At 37.9% G+C, this 14,340-nt stretch overlaps 1 protein-coding gene and 1 non-coding gene across 5 annotated transcripts in view; both read left to right on the forward strand.

Moving 5' to 3' along the window:
• Positions 1 to 14,340, forward strand: part of LRP6 (LDL receptor related protein 6) — a 197,632-nt gene that overhangs the window by 170,501 nt on the left and 12,791 nt on the right. For 3 of the 4 annotated variants that reach the window (XM_053555768.1, XM_053555772.1, XM_053555769.1), the window contains 4 exons: positions 719 to 928; positions 2,796 to 2,921; positions 7,668 to 7,904; positions 8,474 to 8,584. In XM_053555768.1, the coding sequence (XP_053411743.1) occupies positions 719 to 928; positions 2,796 to 2,921; positions 7,668 to 7,904; positions 8,474 to 8,584 (684 nt within the window). The remainder of the gene's footprint in view (positions 1 to 718; positions 929 to 2,795; positions 2,922 to 7,667; positions 7,905 to 8,473; positions 8,585 to 14,340) is intronic. The other variant, XM_053555770.1, reaches the window with a different exon arrangement.
• LOC128562850 (U6 spliceosomal RNA) lies at positions 13,177 to 13,283 on the forward strand. The gene has a single exon (XR_008373550.1). It is a non-coding gene; the product is annotated as a U6 spliceosomal RNA (small nuclear RNA).

Raw genomic sequence — 14,340 nt, forward strand, 5'->3', positions numbered from 1 at the left:
TCTGTTGCCCCAGGTAGAGTGCCTTGGCATCATTATGACTCTTTGCAACTTCAAAATCCTGGTCTCAGGTCTATCCTTCTGCCTCAGCCTCCAAAGTAGCTTTGACTATAGGCGTAGCCCATGGCACCTGGCTGATTTTTCTATTTTTAGTAGAGAAAGGTCTTGTTGCTCACACCGGGCTTAAACTCCTGAGCTCAAGCAGTCTTCTCACCATGGCCTCCCAGAGTGCTAGGATTATAGGGATGAGCTACCATGCCTGCCTTTACTTTTAGAATCTTATTGGTAAATAATTATTGAAAGTGTGGGCTTGGCACCTGTACCTCAATGGTTAGGGTGCTGGCCACATACACTGGGGCTGGTGGGCTCAAACCTGACCTGGCCTGCTAAACAACAACAACAATGACAATTACAACAAAAAATAACCGGGTGTTGTGGCAGGTGCCTGTAGTCCCAGCTACTTGGGAGACTGAGGCAAGAGGATCGCTTGAACCAAGAGTTTTTGAGGTTGCTGTGAGCTGTGACACCATGGCACTCTATTGAGGGCAACAAAGTGAATTGGGGGCAAGACACGATTGTAAGAGGGTCTTTACCTAACAAATGCAATCAGTGTAACCTGGTTTCTTGTACCCTCAATGAATCCCCAAGAATTAATTTAAAAAAAAAAAAGTGTGATGTGATCCACCAGAATAATTTCTGTTAAATTTTCTCCTTTTTAAAGGTGCAAACCGGATAGTATTAGAGGACTCCAATATCTTGCAGCCTGTGGGACTGACTGTATTTGAAAACTGGCTCTATTGGATTGATAAGCAGCAACAAATGATTGAAAAAATTGACATGACAGGTCGAGAGGGTAGAACAAAAGTCCAGGCTCGAATTGCCCAGCTTAGTGACATTCATGCGGTGAAGGAGCTGAACCTTCAAGAATACAGTAAGTGCTGATGGGGTAAAGCTAATTGGAGGACTCGTGTTTGTTTTCAGAAATTAATATGTCCTTTACATCTTTTTGACCTCTTTCATGATAGAATTTTCATTCACTTTTAGTTTTGCCATTTTGTCATTAAGACCACAATTAGTAAAAGGTTACACTCTTTTAAAAATAACCTACCTTTCACCACAAGGAACAAGTGCTAGGAAGTAAACATTAAGCAAAACGGCAAATAGAGCTCTAATGTGTTTATTAAATAACTTCATTTGTTTCATTAAGTCCATCTTTACTCCAGTTTAGGCAAAGGTTGTATAACAAAAGATGACCTTTGTCTTAAGAGTGGTCAGTAAAATGGCAGGAGCTATGCTTCTGAATCTTGTTCATGTCACCTTTTTAGATACCCTGGGTTTGTCCCCTGAGAGGTAATCAGCTTGATGGTGTCACTTTTACAAGAGACACAGATGTGAAAACCATGTCCCTGTAAGTAGTCCTAATAGAAGTGTGACTTATTTATATGCTAAATGGACTACAGAGAAACAGCAAATTATGTGTAATTAAAATAGAAAAAGAACAAATTCAGTTTTTTTAGGCAAAAATGTGTATTTAAAATTTCCTAGTAAACAAATAATACTTCTAAGTGAAGAATTTCTTATAGTTCCAAATAAAATAATGTTGAGTAACCCTTATAATAGATTTTATATTTGATAAATTTTTTTTTTTTTTGGTAAATATGGTTAGAAAAATCAAGGTATATATTCTTCTTTGTAAAAATTCTGCCCTTAACGTACACTGGTCAAGACAATTTCGCACACTAAGGCAATACCCCCAAGAAGAGCGCTGAAAAGGCAGGCTTGCCTCCTCTGACCTCCTTCACTGTGTTTTACTTTGAGGTTTTAATGTCAAAATATTAGCTTTTGTAAGATCTGAAAATAATCTTTTCCCACAGTAAAATAGTTTTATGCTGTAAAAACATTAGTTCTTGGTCAAATGTTATTTTTTTCCATTCTCGTCTGTCATCAGCTGTCAGCATCATCTTTAAAGATCCATTTTTTTCTTCATAACAACACCTATATGTAGCTTGTTGACTGTCCAGGTATAGCTTACAGCCTGGGTGTATGGCACTGTCCAACAAGAGCTCCACTGTTACTTCACATGCCTGAACATACTAGTGTTTTCTGCACATTTTGGCAGGTCTTGGAGAGGCAGTAGTGGAACTTACCCTAGTCATTCTTGCTTTTGACACAGGTCTCATAGCACCTGTGCGTTGGTTGTAGTACTGTCAGGGAAGGGATACCAATGTTAAGATGAACACCAAACAGTATAGAGCCACATCCATTCGGAGGGGGAGGGTTATAACCATAATGTGGGAAAGGTTTAGATCCATCACTGCACTTACACTGGCAGAGCTTGTCCTCGCCTCCTAGGAGGTCCAGGGTGGCATTCAGGTAGGTGTCTATCTGTTGGAGCTGTTCCAGATGGTCTTTAGGGTGGCCTTCTATAGACCCATCTACACAGGAGGCTGAGGTAGGTGGATCACTTGAGCCTAAGAGTTTGAGGTTGCAGTGAACTATCATGATGCCACTGCACTGTATCGTGGGTGACAGAACAAGACTGTCTCGGGTGGCGCCTGTGGCTCAAGGAGTAGGGCGCTGGTCCCATATGCCGGAGGTGGTGGGTTCAAACCCAGCCCCGGCCAAAAAAAAAAAAAAAGTTTTTCTTGTAGATTGTGTGAAGGATCATTGTGTAGAAATAAAGTCCAAGCTGATTTTATTTTTTTCTTTGTAATTTATAAATGATTTATTCTGACAGGGTTGTTCTTTTTATTTTCTTTCCTTTCTTCTTCTTCCTCTTCCTCTCCTTCCTCCTATAGGACAGCACCCTTGTGCTCAGGATAATGGTGGCTGTTCACATATTTGTCTCGTAAAGGGAGATGGTACTACAAGGTGTTCTTGTCCCATGCACCTGGTTTTGCTTCAAGATGAGCTGTCGTGTGGAGGTAAATAAGTTGTAATTTTCTTGTGCGGACCTGGATGCTAACATATTCCATATCCTAGTCTGGCCTTATGTAATTAGGCAGTGAAGTTGCTTTGTCTTCTAAGTTAGTTACTTGTATTCCATTATTCTGTACCATATTAGGCTTTTGGTTTTGCCCTCAGTCCTTCCACCTCCTAGCCTGTGGTAACCACTGTTTTACTCTGTTGCTCCATTTGACTTTTTTTTTTTTTTTTTTTGGCCAGGGCTGGGTTTGAACCCACCACCTCCAGCATATGGGGCCAGCGCCCTACCCCTTTGAGCCACAGGCACCGCCCCATCCATTTGACTTTTTTACACTCTACAAATAAGTTAGATCTTGAAGTATTTGTCTTTTTTTTTTTCCTTAATTATGTCCTTCAGGTTTATTTGTATTATTGTAAATGATAAGATTTTCTTCCTTTTTACGGCTGAATAGTATTCCCTTGTATATGTATTACCACATTATTTTCAACCTGTGAGTTAAGTGTGTTTCCTAACAATGAAGTAGCTTCTGCACCCCTGGGAGCAGAACAAAATGAATTAATTCTACCTCCTATAATGAGTTCTAGATTTTGTCAGTTTACGTATATGCCATTGTTGGGAGTATGTCCAATGAAAAAGAATATTCTTTGGTTCAAATCCATTGGCAGTTTCCCATTTTTCTTTCTTATCTAGCAAAAAAAGATTTTTAAAAAGATATCAGTGGGCTTGGCGCCTGTGGCTCAAGTGACTAAGGCGCCAGCCACATACACCTGAGCTGGCGGGTTCGAATCCAGCCCAAGCCTGCCAAACAACAATGACGGCTGCCGGGCGTTGTGGCGGGAGCCTCTAGTCCCAGCTACTTGGGAGGCCTGAGGCAAGAGAATCACTTGAGCCCAGGAGTTGGAGGTTGCTGTGAGCTGTGATGCCACAGCACTCTACCCAGGGCGACAGCTTGAGGCTCTGTCTCCAAAAAAAAAAAAAAGATGTCAGTGAATGTAGTGATAATATACTAAAATTGGTTTGATCATTCATGGAGCATAACAAATTGATATTTTCTTTGTTAAATCATAATGTAGCAGTATAAAACATAATAGTATTCATGTCCTCATTTTAGAAATCCTCCTCTTGGGGATAACTCTAATTCAGTTAAGGAAAAAGACTGTATTGTGCTATTATCTACAGTGGCAGAAAATTTAAAAAGACTCTTGATTGTTATGTATATTTTACCATACACACAAAAATAGCACATGTCTCAATCAAGGTGCTACACTATTACTTCAATAAGGGAAATTCCTTTTATGGTAATGATAACGTACAAAAAAAAGAATCAAGATTCTCATTTTCCAGTTTGAAAACGTCTTTAAAAAGGCATGTGTGTGTGTGTGTTTGTGCATTTGCTTGTGCATTAAGTGATTATTATTGGGGGGAGGTACAGATATATTTTTGTTATGTTTTTTAAATTTATATGTAAATTGATAGTTAATGAACTTTGACAAATGTCTTCAACTGTGTTAACCAACACCCAAATCAAGGTAACAAAACATTGACTTTAAGAAAAGTGCTCTCATGTCCCTTAACAGTCAGTTATGTTCTAGAAATAACTACTGTTCTGATTTTTATCCCTATACATTAGTTTTAGCTGTTCTTGAACTTCATATAAATGAAATCATGGTATGTGTACTCTTTTATGTCTGGATTCTCATGTTTAATATACTTTTGAGATTCATTTATACAGTTGAGTATAGCAGTAGTTTTTCCTTTTTATAGCTAAATAGTATTTTATTATTTAATACTATGATTTGTCACTCTCTTATAAGGACATTCCAATTGTTTTCCATATTTTGTTATTAAAAATATAGCCAGCTGGGCATGCTAGTTGATACCCATAATCCCAGCACTTTGGGAAACTAAGGTGGGAAAATTGCTTGAGGCCTAGAGTTCCGGCCCAGCCTGAACAACATATTGAGACCCCCATCTTTACCAAAAAAAGTAAAAAAATTAGTCAGGTGTGGTAGTACAGACCTGTAGTCCCAGCTACTCTAGAGGCTGTGGCAAGAGGATTGCTTGAGCCTAAGGGTTTGAGATACCTTTGAGCTAAGATGATGATACTATTACATGTGTACTCTAGTACAGGCAACAGAGCAAGACTCTGCCTTAAAAAAATGATAAAAATTAAAAAACAGCAGTAAACATTTGTGTGGATGTCTTTTTGTAATTTAATATTGATTTAGATAAATACAAAATCTTAATGTCTCTGCCAGACCTTCAAGATGTGATTTCATTTGAGCTTGTCTTATCTATCCATCTCATCTTATATTTCCTTCCCAACGTGTTCAATTTTTTTATTTGGCTGTTTAGAGTTTGAGGATCACTGTGGCATGTTCTATTTTGTTTTGCTTTGCTTCTGTGGCTTTACTTGTGCGTATTTCTCTTCTTGCATGCCTGTCTTAAATCTTACTCCACAATGCAGCCGATCTTTTCAAAATCTATGAAACTTCTCTGGCTGTTGTTCTCCTCTTTCTCTGAATTGCAGCATTTGTTGCCACAGTTGCATGATGTACAAGGATGGTTTGCTTTATGTTTATTAGTTTCTTTGTATCCCCAACCATATTCAAAGTTCGTTAAGGACATAAATTATATTTTATCTATTTCAATTCTCCACATTATATAGTGCTGATTACATAATAGGCTCTTAGAAAATAAATCCCTTAAATTCCTCATCTACAGTGTTCACCTATTATATGTAATATTCTCTGTTTTAGAGATAAAAGGTATTCTGATCCATAATCATATAATAATGTTGTATGTTTTTAGAGAATTTACTATCAGGCTTTTCACAGAAGTCAGCCTGTGATAAAGCAGTAAAGGCAGTGGACTAAACAAGACTCACTTATAGTACTATTTTTTTTCTAATTGGGAAGCTCTGTGACCCTGAGTAGTCACTTAGCTGTCTAAGCCTCAATTTCGCCATTGGCAAAACAAAAAAATAAGGCTTGAATGAGTTCTCAAATGATTTGGTCTCTGTGTATTTTTACATTTTAAAAAATTGAGGAGCCCAAAGTGCTTTTACTTGCATAGATATATTTATCTATATTTACTGTATTAGAATTTAAAACCAAGAACTTTTAAAAACATTTATTAAACATGACAATAAATCAGCACATGATTTTATAAATGATATATGTTAAGACAATTCAGTGTTTAAAGCAAGATATTTTCAGTGAGAAGAGCAGCACTAATTGTACATTTCTGTGACTCTTTAATATTGGGCTGCATTCTCATGTCTAAAATTCAGTATTTTGTAATGTGTAGTTGGGTTGAAATGAAAGTTAGGCCTCACAGTTAGAAAATGCAGGACTGTCCTAGCCTTTTCAAATAATTTTGGGTATTTATCTTGGATTCTCTATCACATCTTGATAAGGGATAGTTTTCTATATGTTTAGTTGCAGGGTGGGATTTGGGACTCTGTCAGTTAACTTTTTGTAATTTTTTTCATTTATGTAAAAATGTACTGCTTTATTTTGTACTCAGAATGGATCTTTTACCCAGGCATGATTTTGTAAACACATACCTTGGTCATTTAGAAATAATAGGATTTCATTTAGAAACTTACACATCTTTAGATTTCAACCCATTTCATTATACAATATAAAAAAAGTCACAAATTTTTGATATCACTGCCAACTCTCAATCAGAAAAATCTTTTATGTACTAGGAATTTGTTGACTTTATAGTACTGGATTTAGGTTTTCCAAAATTCTAATTTCTGATTCAAAGCTCCAGTGTTATAATTTGCCACAAATACTATCCATTGTTAACACCTTGAAATAAGAGACTCACTTGATTCATTTTTTTTTTTTTTTTAAATTGATGCCAGATACCCAAGTATAAGTAACTAGTGTATAGTTCACATGTCAGCTATTCTCTCAGGTAAAAATGGTGTTCTGTTTTTAATTGAGTTTTCAAATCAATCAGATGCTTTCCCAGTAGAAATCATCATACTTAGGTTTTCAACATGATCTTTATGCATATTTCTCTTTTTATTAAATAGAACATTGAAGATACATGTACTCAGGAATTGATTTTCATATAATTTGTCAAGAATGTGCTTAAGTGAAACTGGCCTTTTCTGTTTGTACATTTAAACATTGAGTGTGTGACTGTGTAGAGTATGAGGACTAGTGGTTTTTTTGCCATTGCCTTGAGTCTGTGAAGGTACGAACAGTTTTACCCTGCATTCTTTTTGTAGCATTGGTACAAATGTAGTGAAAAAAAAAAAAAAGACATCTTAGTATTATTATAAAAATAGTTTGACCGGGTAGATCCTCTGAAAGAGGTCTCAGAGACCCCCACGGGTTTGTAGGCCATCTTTTGGAACATCAGATTTGAGACGATTTGTGAGTTCTACACTAACTTTAAAATTTTGGAGGTTGGTAATTACAGTGATTATCCTTAGGTCATGTGTGAGATTAAAATGGATTGTAAATATTATAATCCTCCTTGAATTACACTGTATGAGAAAACTTTTACACAGTGAGTCTAGTGTGTCTAAATGTAGACTTTAGTGAGCCTAAATGTGTAAAAACTTTTCTACTCTAATTAGATGAGTTAGTTTACAAAATATGCTTATTATAAAGTGTTCATATATATTAATTATTACAACAGCTTCACTCAGCTTTAAGTGTTTGTACCTCCCTGTGACCATTGTTGTATTTTTGTCATTCTTTTCCCCCTTGTTCATTTGAAGAACCCCCAACATGTTCTCCTCAGCAGTTTACTTGTTTCACGGGGGAAATTGACTGTATCCCTGTGGCATGGAGGTGTGATGGGTTTACTGAATGTGAAGATCACAGTGATGAACTCAATTGTCCTGTGTGCTCAGAGTCCCAGTTCCAGTGTGCCAGTGGGCAGTGTATTGATGGTGCCCTCCGATGCAATGGAGACGCAAACTGCCAGGATAAATCAGATGAGAAGAACTGTGAAGGTATCCAGAATTCCTCAGTGCCTGCTTATGCAGACTTTTTTCCATTAAGTTCTTTAAAATCAGAGTATTGCTTTGGCTCAGTGGTAAATTGGGTGTTTTCAAGTATACATGACCATATTACGTCTGAACATAGCACTCTGTTCCAAATTGTTATTTTAATTCATTTCACATCTATAACATGCAGATTAATAAGCTTTGAAAATTGAGAAATATATGAGGTTGTCAGAATGTTGAAATAGTCCGTAGCCAATGAACTCTGAACTATTTGATTTATTTATTAAGATATAAAATAATTGATAGTCTCTGCTTTCCCTTACTAAATTTTAATACAGTGAAACTTAAAGTAACCAACAAGAATTATTAGTGAAGAAGAAAAAATAAGAAATTTCTACCTGATTTCCTTTTCCATTCCATCAGTGGAAATTCCCAGAGAATAATGTTTCAGTTATTTCTAAAACTCTAGTCAGTCGGTTTTTCATTTATACTTAGAAAGCACCTTTTGACTTCTGCTAAGAATTTGGCTTTACATGGTATTAAAAATAAGAAAATTACTTGCATTTTTTTTCTAGTGCTTTGTTTAATTGATCAGTTCCGCTGTGCCAATGGTCAGTGCATTGGAAAACACAAGAAATGTGATCATAATATGGATTGCAGTGACAAATCAGATGAACTGGATTGTTGTAAGTAGCACTAAGAACTTGTAAATTATTTGAACTTTTAAAAACACTTTTTTTCATTATGTGTGAGGTTTACTTATCAAGATTTCCTTATTAAGTAACAAAGGTTAAGCTAATTATTTGTGACAGGGATTTTTTTTATGCTCTGCTTTCAATAATTCCTCAAACACAGCAGTTTTCTTATGCACAGAAATCTTCACAGAAATATTTAGTAAAGCACCAGAAAATAATAAATGTTTTGCCACACCAAAGTTACAAAATTCTCAAATAATTTAGATACATGGAAATTAATTGATGGTCTAAACTTAATTTCAGAAAGTTAATCCATATTTGTCTCCCTTTGTTTTCTTGAACTGTTTCTATCAATTTCTCAGTGGCTAGATTCTAAGAGCTTTCTTAAAATGCACCCTGAGGATACTTTGGGTCAGCATATATCCCTAAACTTTGAGATGCTTGGCTGAACAGCCTACAGTTCCTACAAGATTCTTAACTATTAACTATTGTCTTCACATACAGTGTATCCCAAATCAGCACACTTAATTCTGAGTGGAATTCATTGTAAGCCCAGGTCTAACCTGTCAAAACTTATTGGATAGAATTTAGATAAGATTCAGTAGCCGGGCGCGGTGGCTCACGCCTGTAATCCCAGCACTGTGGGAGGCTGAGGAGGGAGAATCGCTTGAGCTCAGGAGTTCGAGACTCGCCTGAGCGACAGTGAGACCCTGACTCGTGGAAAAAAATGGAAAAACCCAGCCAGGCACCGCGGCGAGCGCCTATAATCCCAGCGGCTTCCGGAGGCTGAGGCAGCGGGGGTGCCCGCAGCCTGAGTCTGAGGTTGTGGTGTGCTACCACTCCCACTGCACTCTGCTCAGGGGCATAGGGTGGGACCCTGTCTCAACAACAACAACAAAAAAAAAGTAAAGAAATAAAAAATAAGCAACGAAATAAAATAAAAAAGCCAAAAAAATAAAATAAAATAAAATAACCAAAAAAAAAATGCTTTCAACTGTAACGATGAAATCAAGCTGGTATTTTTACAAAGTTCAAATAAAGACCAGGTGCAGTGGCTCACACCTGTAATCCTATCACTTTGGGAAACTGAGGCAAGAGGATTACTTGACCTCAGGGGTTTGAGACCAGCCTGAACAACATAGCAAGATTCCGTCTCTACAAAAAAATAGAAAAATCAGCTGCACTGGGTAGTTCATGTCTGTAGTCCTAGCTACTCAGGAGACTAAGGTCCTGAATCCAGGAGTTTGTAGTTTCATTGAGCTATTATAACACCACCGTGTTCTATCCTGGGTAACAGAATAAGATCCTTTCTCAAAAAAATAAACATTTATTGCTTTTTGGCCTTTTGGTTAAGACCAAGTGTAAAAAAAACACATTAAAAAATTTTCCAAAGTGTGATTACTCAATAAGACTTACAATCTATTCATTTATTCAGCAAAATGTTAGACGTTGCTGTAATGCTAAGGATACATGCACCAGGTTTCTCAAAGACCTCTGTAGTTTAGATAACAGTGAGAATATAATTTGAATTATAGCTCTTCTACTTTACCAACAAATTATTTTTTTCTTATTAAATCTTAGTTTCCTTATCTTTAAAATGAAGATGACACTTGCCCTGATGACTGAGATTTAATGTATATGTCATTTAGCCTGACAAACACAGAACTTGGTTCATAGTAGGTACTATTGATAATAGACTGTGATAAGTAATATCAAAATTGCTGCAGTAGAGATCTATGCAAGTAATAGTACAAAGGAGAGTAGTCAACTTTTTAGGAACAGAGATGGAGTTGGTCAAGGAAGTCTTTCTTTAAAAAATGGTACTTAAGATCAGGTGTCAGTCAATGAGAGTGTTCATTATGCAGAAGAGGGAAGAGGGAGTATACTGGTCAGAAGCAGAAAGTGAAACAGCCAGCCTTTGGAAACTGCATGTAAATGGGGCTGACAAAGGCTATATCTTGTCAGCAAGAGATAAAATAGGCTGGGCGCTGCCTGTGGTTCAGTGAGTAGGGCGCCAGCCCCATATACCGAGGGTGGCAGGTTAAAAACCGACCCTAGCCGAACTGCAACAAAAAAAATAGCCAGGCTTTGTGGTATGTGCCTGTAGTCCCAGCTACTTGGGAGGCTGAGGCAGGAGAATCACCTAAGCCCAGGAGTTGGAGGTTGCTGTGAGCTGTGTGATGCCATGGCACTCCACCAAGGGTGATAAAGCAAAACTGTGTCTCTACCAAAAAAAAGAGATAACATAGGCAAAGGTAAAATCCTGGAGGACTATGCTCTTCTAAAAAGCCTAGGTAGTATTCTATTAACAAAGGAGAGTGATTGAAAATTTCAAGAATAAGACTAGTATGCCCAAGCAAATATAAAAGCTATAAAGCAGATAAATTAGAAGTGATAAAATTTATAGGCAGGAAATTTGTTAGATTGGTTGTTTTCAGACTTCTTTGATCACATCTAGAGGAATACAAAGATGTGGGTACATGCATAAAAAACCAAAAGGGTGACATAATAGTACTTACCCATATTATGTAGAATATGTTCTGATGTTTTTTTCTGTTTTACTTCTATAAATGCTGGATATAACCTATTAGATCATTCTCTCTACTAATGACTTGTATCTTATAATTTTAAAAGGAGGCTTTATCAGGAGAAAGCAGTAGTAGTAGAAAAGAGGGAATAAATTTCAGAGTTATTTCAGAAATAGAATAAAGAGGAGTTGGTAACCATATAGTTGATAAGTTTCAGTTGACCCACAGATACCTTACTGAGGGACTGGTGTCATTAGCTTGGATACATTGCAGAGACTGAAAATGAAGTACTATACTATATCCTGGCTGCAGATACAATATTTGGATAATTTAATGTTTTTTGTTCTTTTGATTTAGATGGCTTTAGACAGGCATGCACCTTACCATCCACAGGCCTTATCACTCTTTACTGTCCTGTACTAGACTATGGTTATGATCTCCTTTACCTCTGGAATCTAGAAGAAATAGCAGATGAAAGTGAAGATGAATTCCGTTTGAGATATGTTACATTAAAGATACCCAGGAGATACCCCATTGAAGCTATTCAGGGAGTTGTTGATTGTATGGGTCTGTGGCTCAGGAGAGAAATGTGGTGCCCTTCAGTTTCTTAATAATTAAAACTGTGGCAGTGGACGAAATCTCCCAGGAGAGTAAGCATAGGGAGAAAATCGTAAGCTGTAGGTAGGACTCTTTGGGGAACACCTGCACTTAAGAGGCAGAAGAGAATGAAGCCAACAAAGGAAGCAGCAGGGAAAGAATAATTAGAATTATTCTGTACAGCTAAGGAGACAACCAAAGCATAGAGACAACCGTTAGAATGGGGAAAGATATTTGCATATTATCAATTGAACAAAAGCTTGATAACTAGTATCTACAGTGAACTCAGGCAACAAAAAAAGAGCCAACAATCCCTTATATCAATGGGCACATGAGAGGAATAGAACCTCCTCTAAATAAGACAGATGAATGGCTAACATATGAAAAAACACTCGTCTCTAATTATCAGAGAAATGTAAATCAAAATCAAAACCCTGAGATGTCACCTAACCCCAGTGAGAATGGCCCACATCACAAAATCTCAAAGCTGCAGATGCTGGCGTGGATGGGGAGAGAGGGGAACACTTAACACTGCTGATGGGGCTGCAAACTAATACAACCTTTCTGGAAGGAAGTATGGAGAATCTTCAAAGAACTCAAACTAGACCTCCCATTTGATCCTACAATCCTGTTACTGGGCATCTACCCAGAAGAAAAAAGATTATATTATCATAAGGACATTTGCACTAGACTGTTTATTGAAGCTCAATTTATAATTGCCAAATCGTGGAAACAACTTATATGCCCACCAACCCAGGAATGGATTAACAAGTATATATGTATACCATGGAACACTATTCAGCCACTAAAAAGGATGGAGACTTGACATCTTTTGTATTAAGCTGGGTAGAGGTGGAACACATTCTTCTTAGTAAAGCATCACAGGAATGGAGAAACAAGAATCCAGTGTACTCAATTCTGATATGAGGACAATTGATGCTAGTACATAGTAGGCGATGAGGGAAGGAGGGAGGTGGGTAGGGGTCCCAGTGTATGGCACGCCTCTTAGGGGCAGGACAGAATTAATTACAAGAGGGACTTTACTTATTTATTTTTTGGTAGAGACAGAGTCTCACTTTATCGCCCTCAGTAGAGTGCCATGTCATCACACGGCTCACAGCAACCTCCAACTCCTGGGCCCAGGCAATTCTCCTGCCTTAGCCTCCCGAGTAGCTGGAACTACAGGCGCCCACCACAACACCCGGCTCTTTTTTTTTTTTTTTTTTTGGTAGTTTTTGGCTAGGGCTGGGTTTGAACCCACCACCTCCAGCATGTGGGGCTGGCGCCCAACTCCTTCGAGCCACAGGCGCCGCCCAGCACCCGGCTATTTTTTTGTTGCGGTTTGGCCAGGGCTGGGTTTGAACCCACCACCCTCAGTATATGGGGCCAGCGCCCTACCCACTGAGCACAGGTGCCGCCCAATAAGAGGGACTTTACCTAACAAATGCAAGCACTATTGTGCTCACTTCAGCAGCACATATACTAAAATTGGAACGATACAGAGTAGATTAGCATGGCCCCTGCGCAAGGATGACATGCAAATTCGTGAAGCATTCCATATTTTATAAAAAAAAAGAAAAAGAAATGCAAGCAGTATAACCTGGTTCTTTGTACACTCAACGATTCCCTAACAACAAAACAATAATTAGAAATGATAAAATGAAGAGAATGATGTCTTGGAAGGATATTGATTAGGCATTTTTTAGAAGAAAACAGGAACCAGCATTGAATGTACAGAGAAGTCAGTGAGATGAAGAGTTTATTAAACATGGTAGACAGAAGTTTTTTTGAACTCTGGGTAGAAACCTTATTTCAGTGAGTTAAGATGAGATGCAGAGACTAGGTATTGAAGGTACTGAATATAAACTTTTTTCTTTCTTTCTTTTTTTTTTCTTAATTTTGAGACAGAGTCTCACTTTGTCCCCCTTGGTAGAGTGCTGTGGCGTCACAACTCAGAGCAACCTCCAACTCTTGGGCTTAAGCAATTCTCTTGCCTCAGCCTCTCGAGTAGCTGGGACTACATGCGCCCACCACAGCATCCAGCTTTTTTTTGTTTGCAATTCTCATTGCTGTTTTAGCTGGCCAGGGCCGGATTCAAATCCACCACCCTTGGTATATAGGGCTGGCGCCCTACCCACTGGGCCACGGCTCCACCCAAACTTCTTTCTTGAAGTATGGCCTTAGGAAGGAATGTCAAGGCATTAGGAATAAAAATGGGATAGTTGCTCATAAGGACTAAGAAGAGTTTGTACCTCCGCAGACCAAATGTAACTTAGTGATGTCATGTTTACTTAACTTCTTTTATATAATCTGCCAGAGGATTAGTTTAGCTATATGCATGGGAGATTTGAGGTAGGATGAAGCAGATGTTTTTTTAAAGGACCTGTAACTGTGAGATATAATTTAACTGTTCGGATGAAAGCATTTTTCTTCTGAATAGAAGATTAATGCTCTCCATTTGATAAGCCCATTTACTCTTTCCCTCTACTGCAGCAGTTCTCAGCCTGTGGGTCGTGACCCATAGGAACTGTGTTAAAGGTCTGTGGCATTAGGGCATTAGGAAGGTTGAGAACCACTGCTCTACCATATTGATGCCCTCTGCTTCATAAGGTAGCTCGGGAA

The sequence above is a fragment of the Nycticebus coucang genome, chromosome 12 (genome assembly GCF_027406575.1).
Source record: "Nycticebus coucang isolate mNycCou1 chromosome 12, mNycCou1.pri, whole genome shotgun sequence".
NCBI classification, from domain to species: domain Eukaryota; kingdom Metazoa; phylum Chordata; class Mammalia; order Primates; family Lorisidae; genus Nycticebus; species Nycticebus coucang.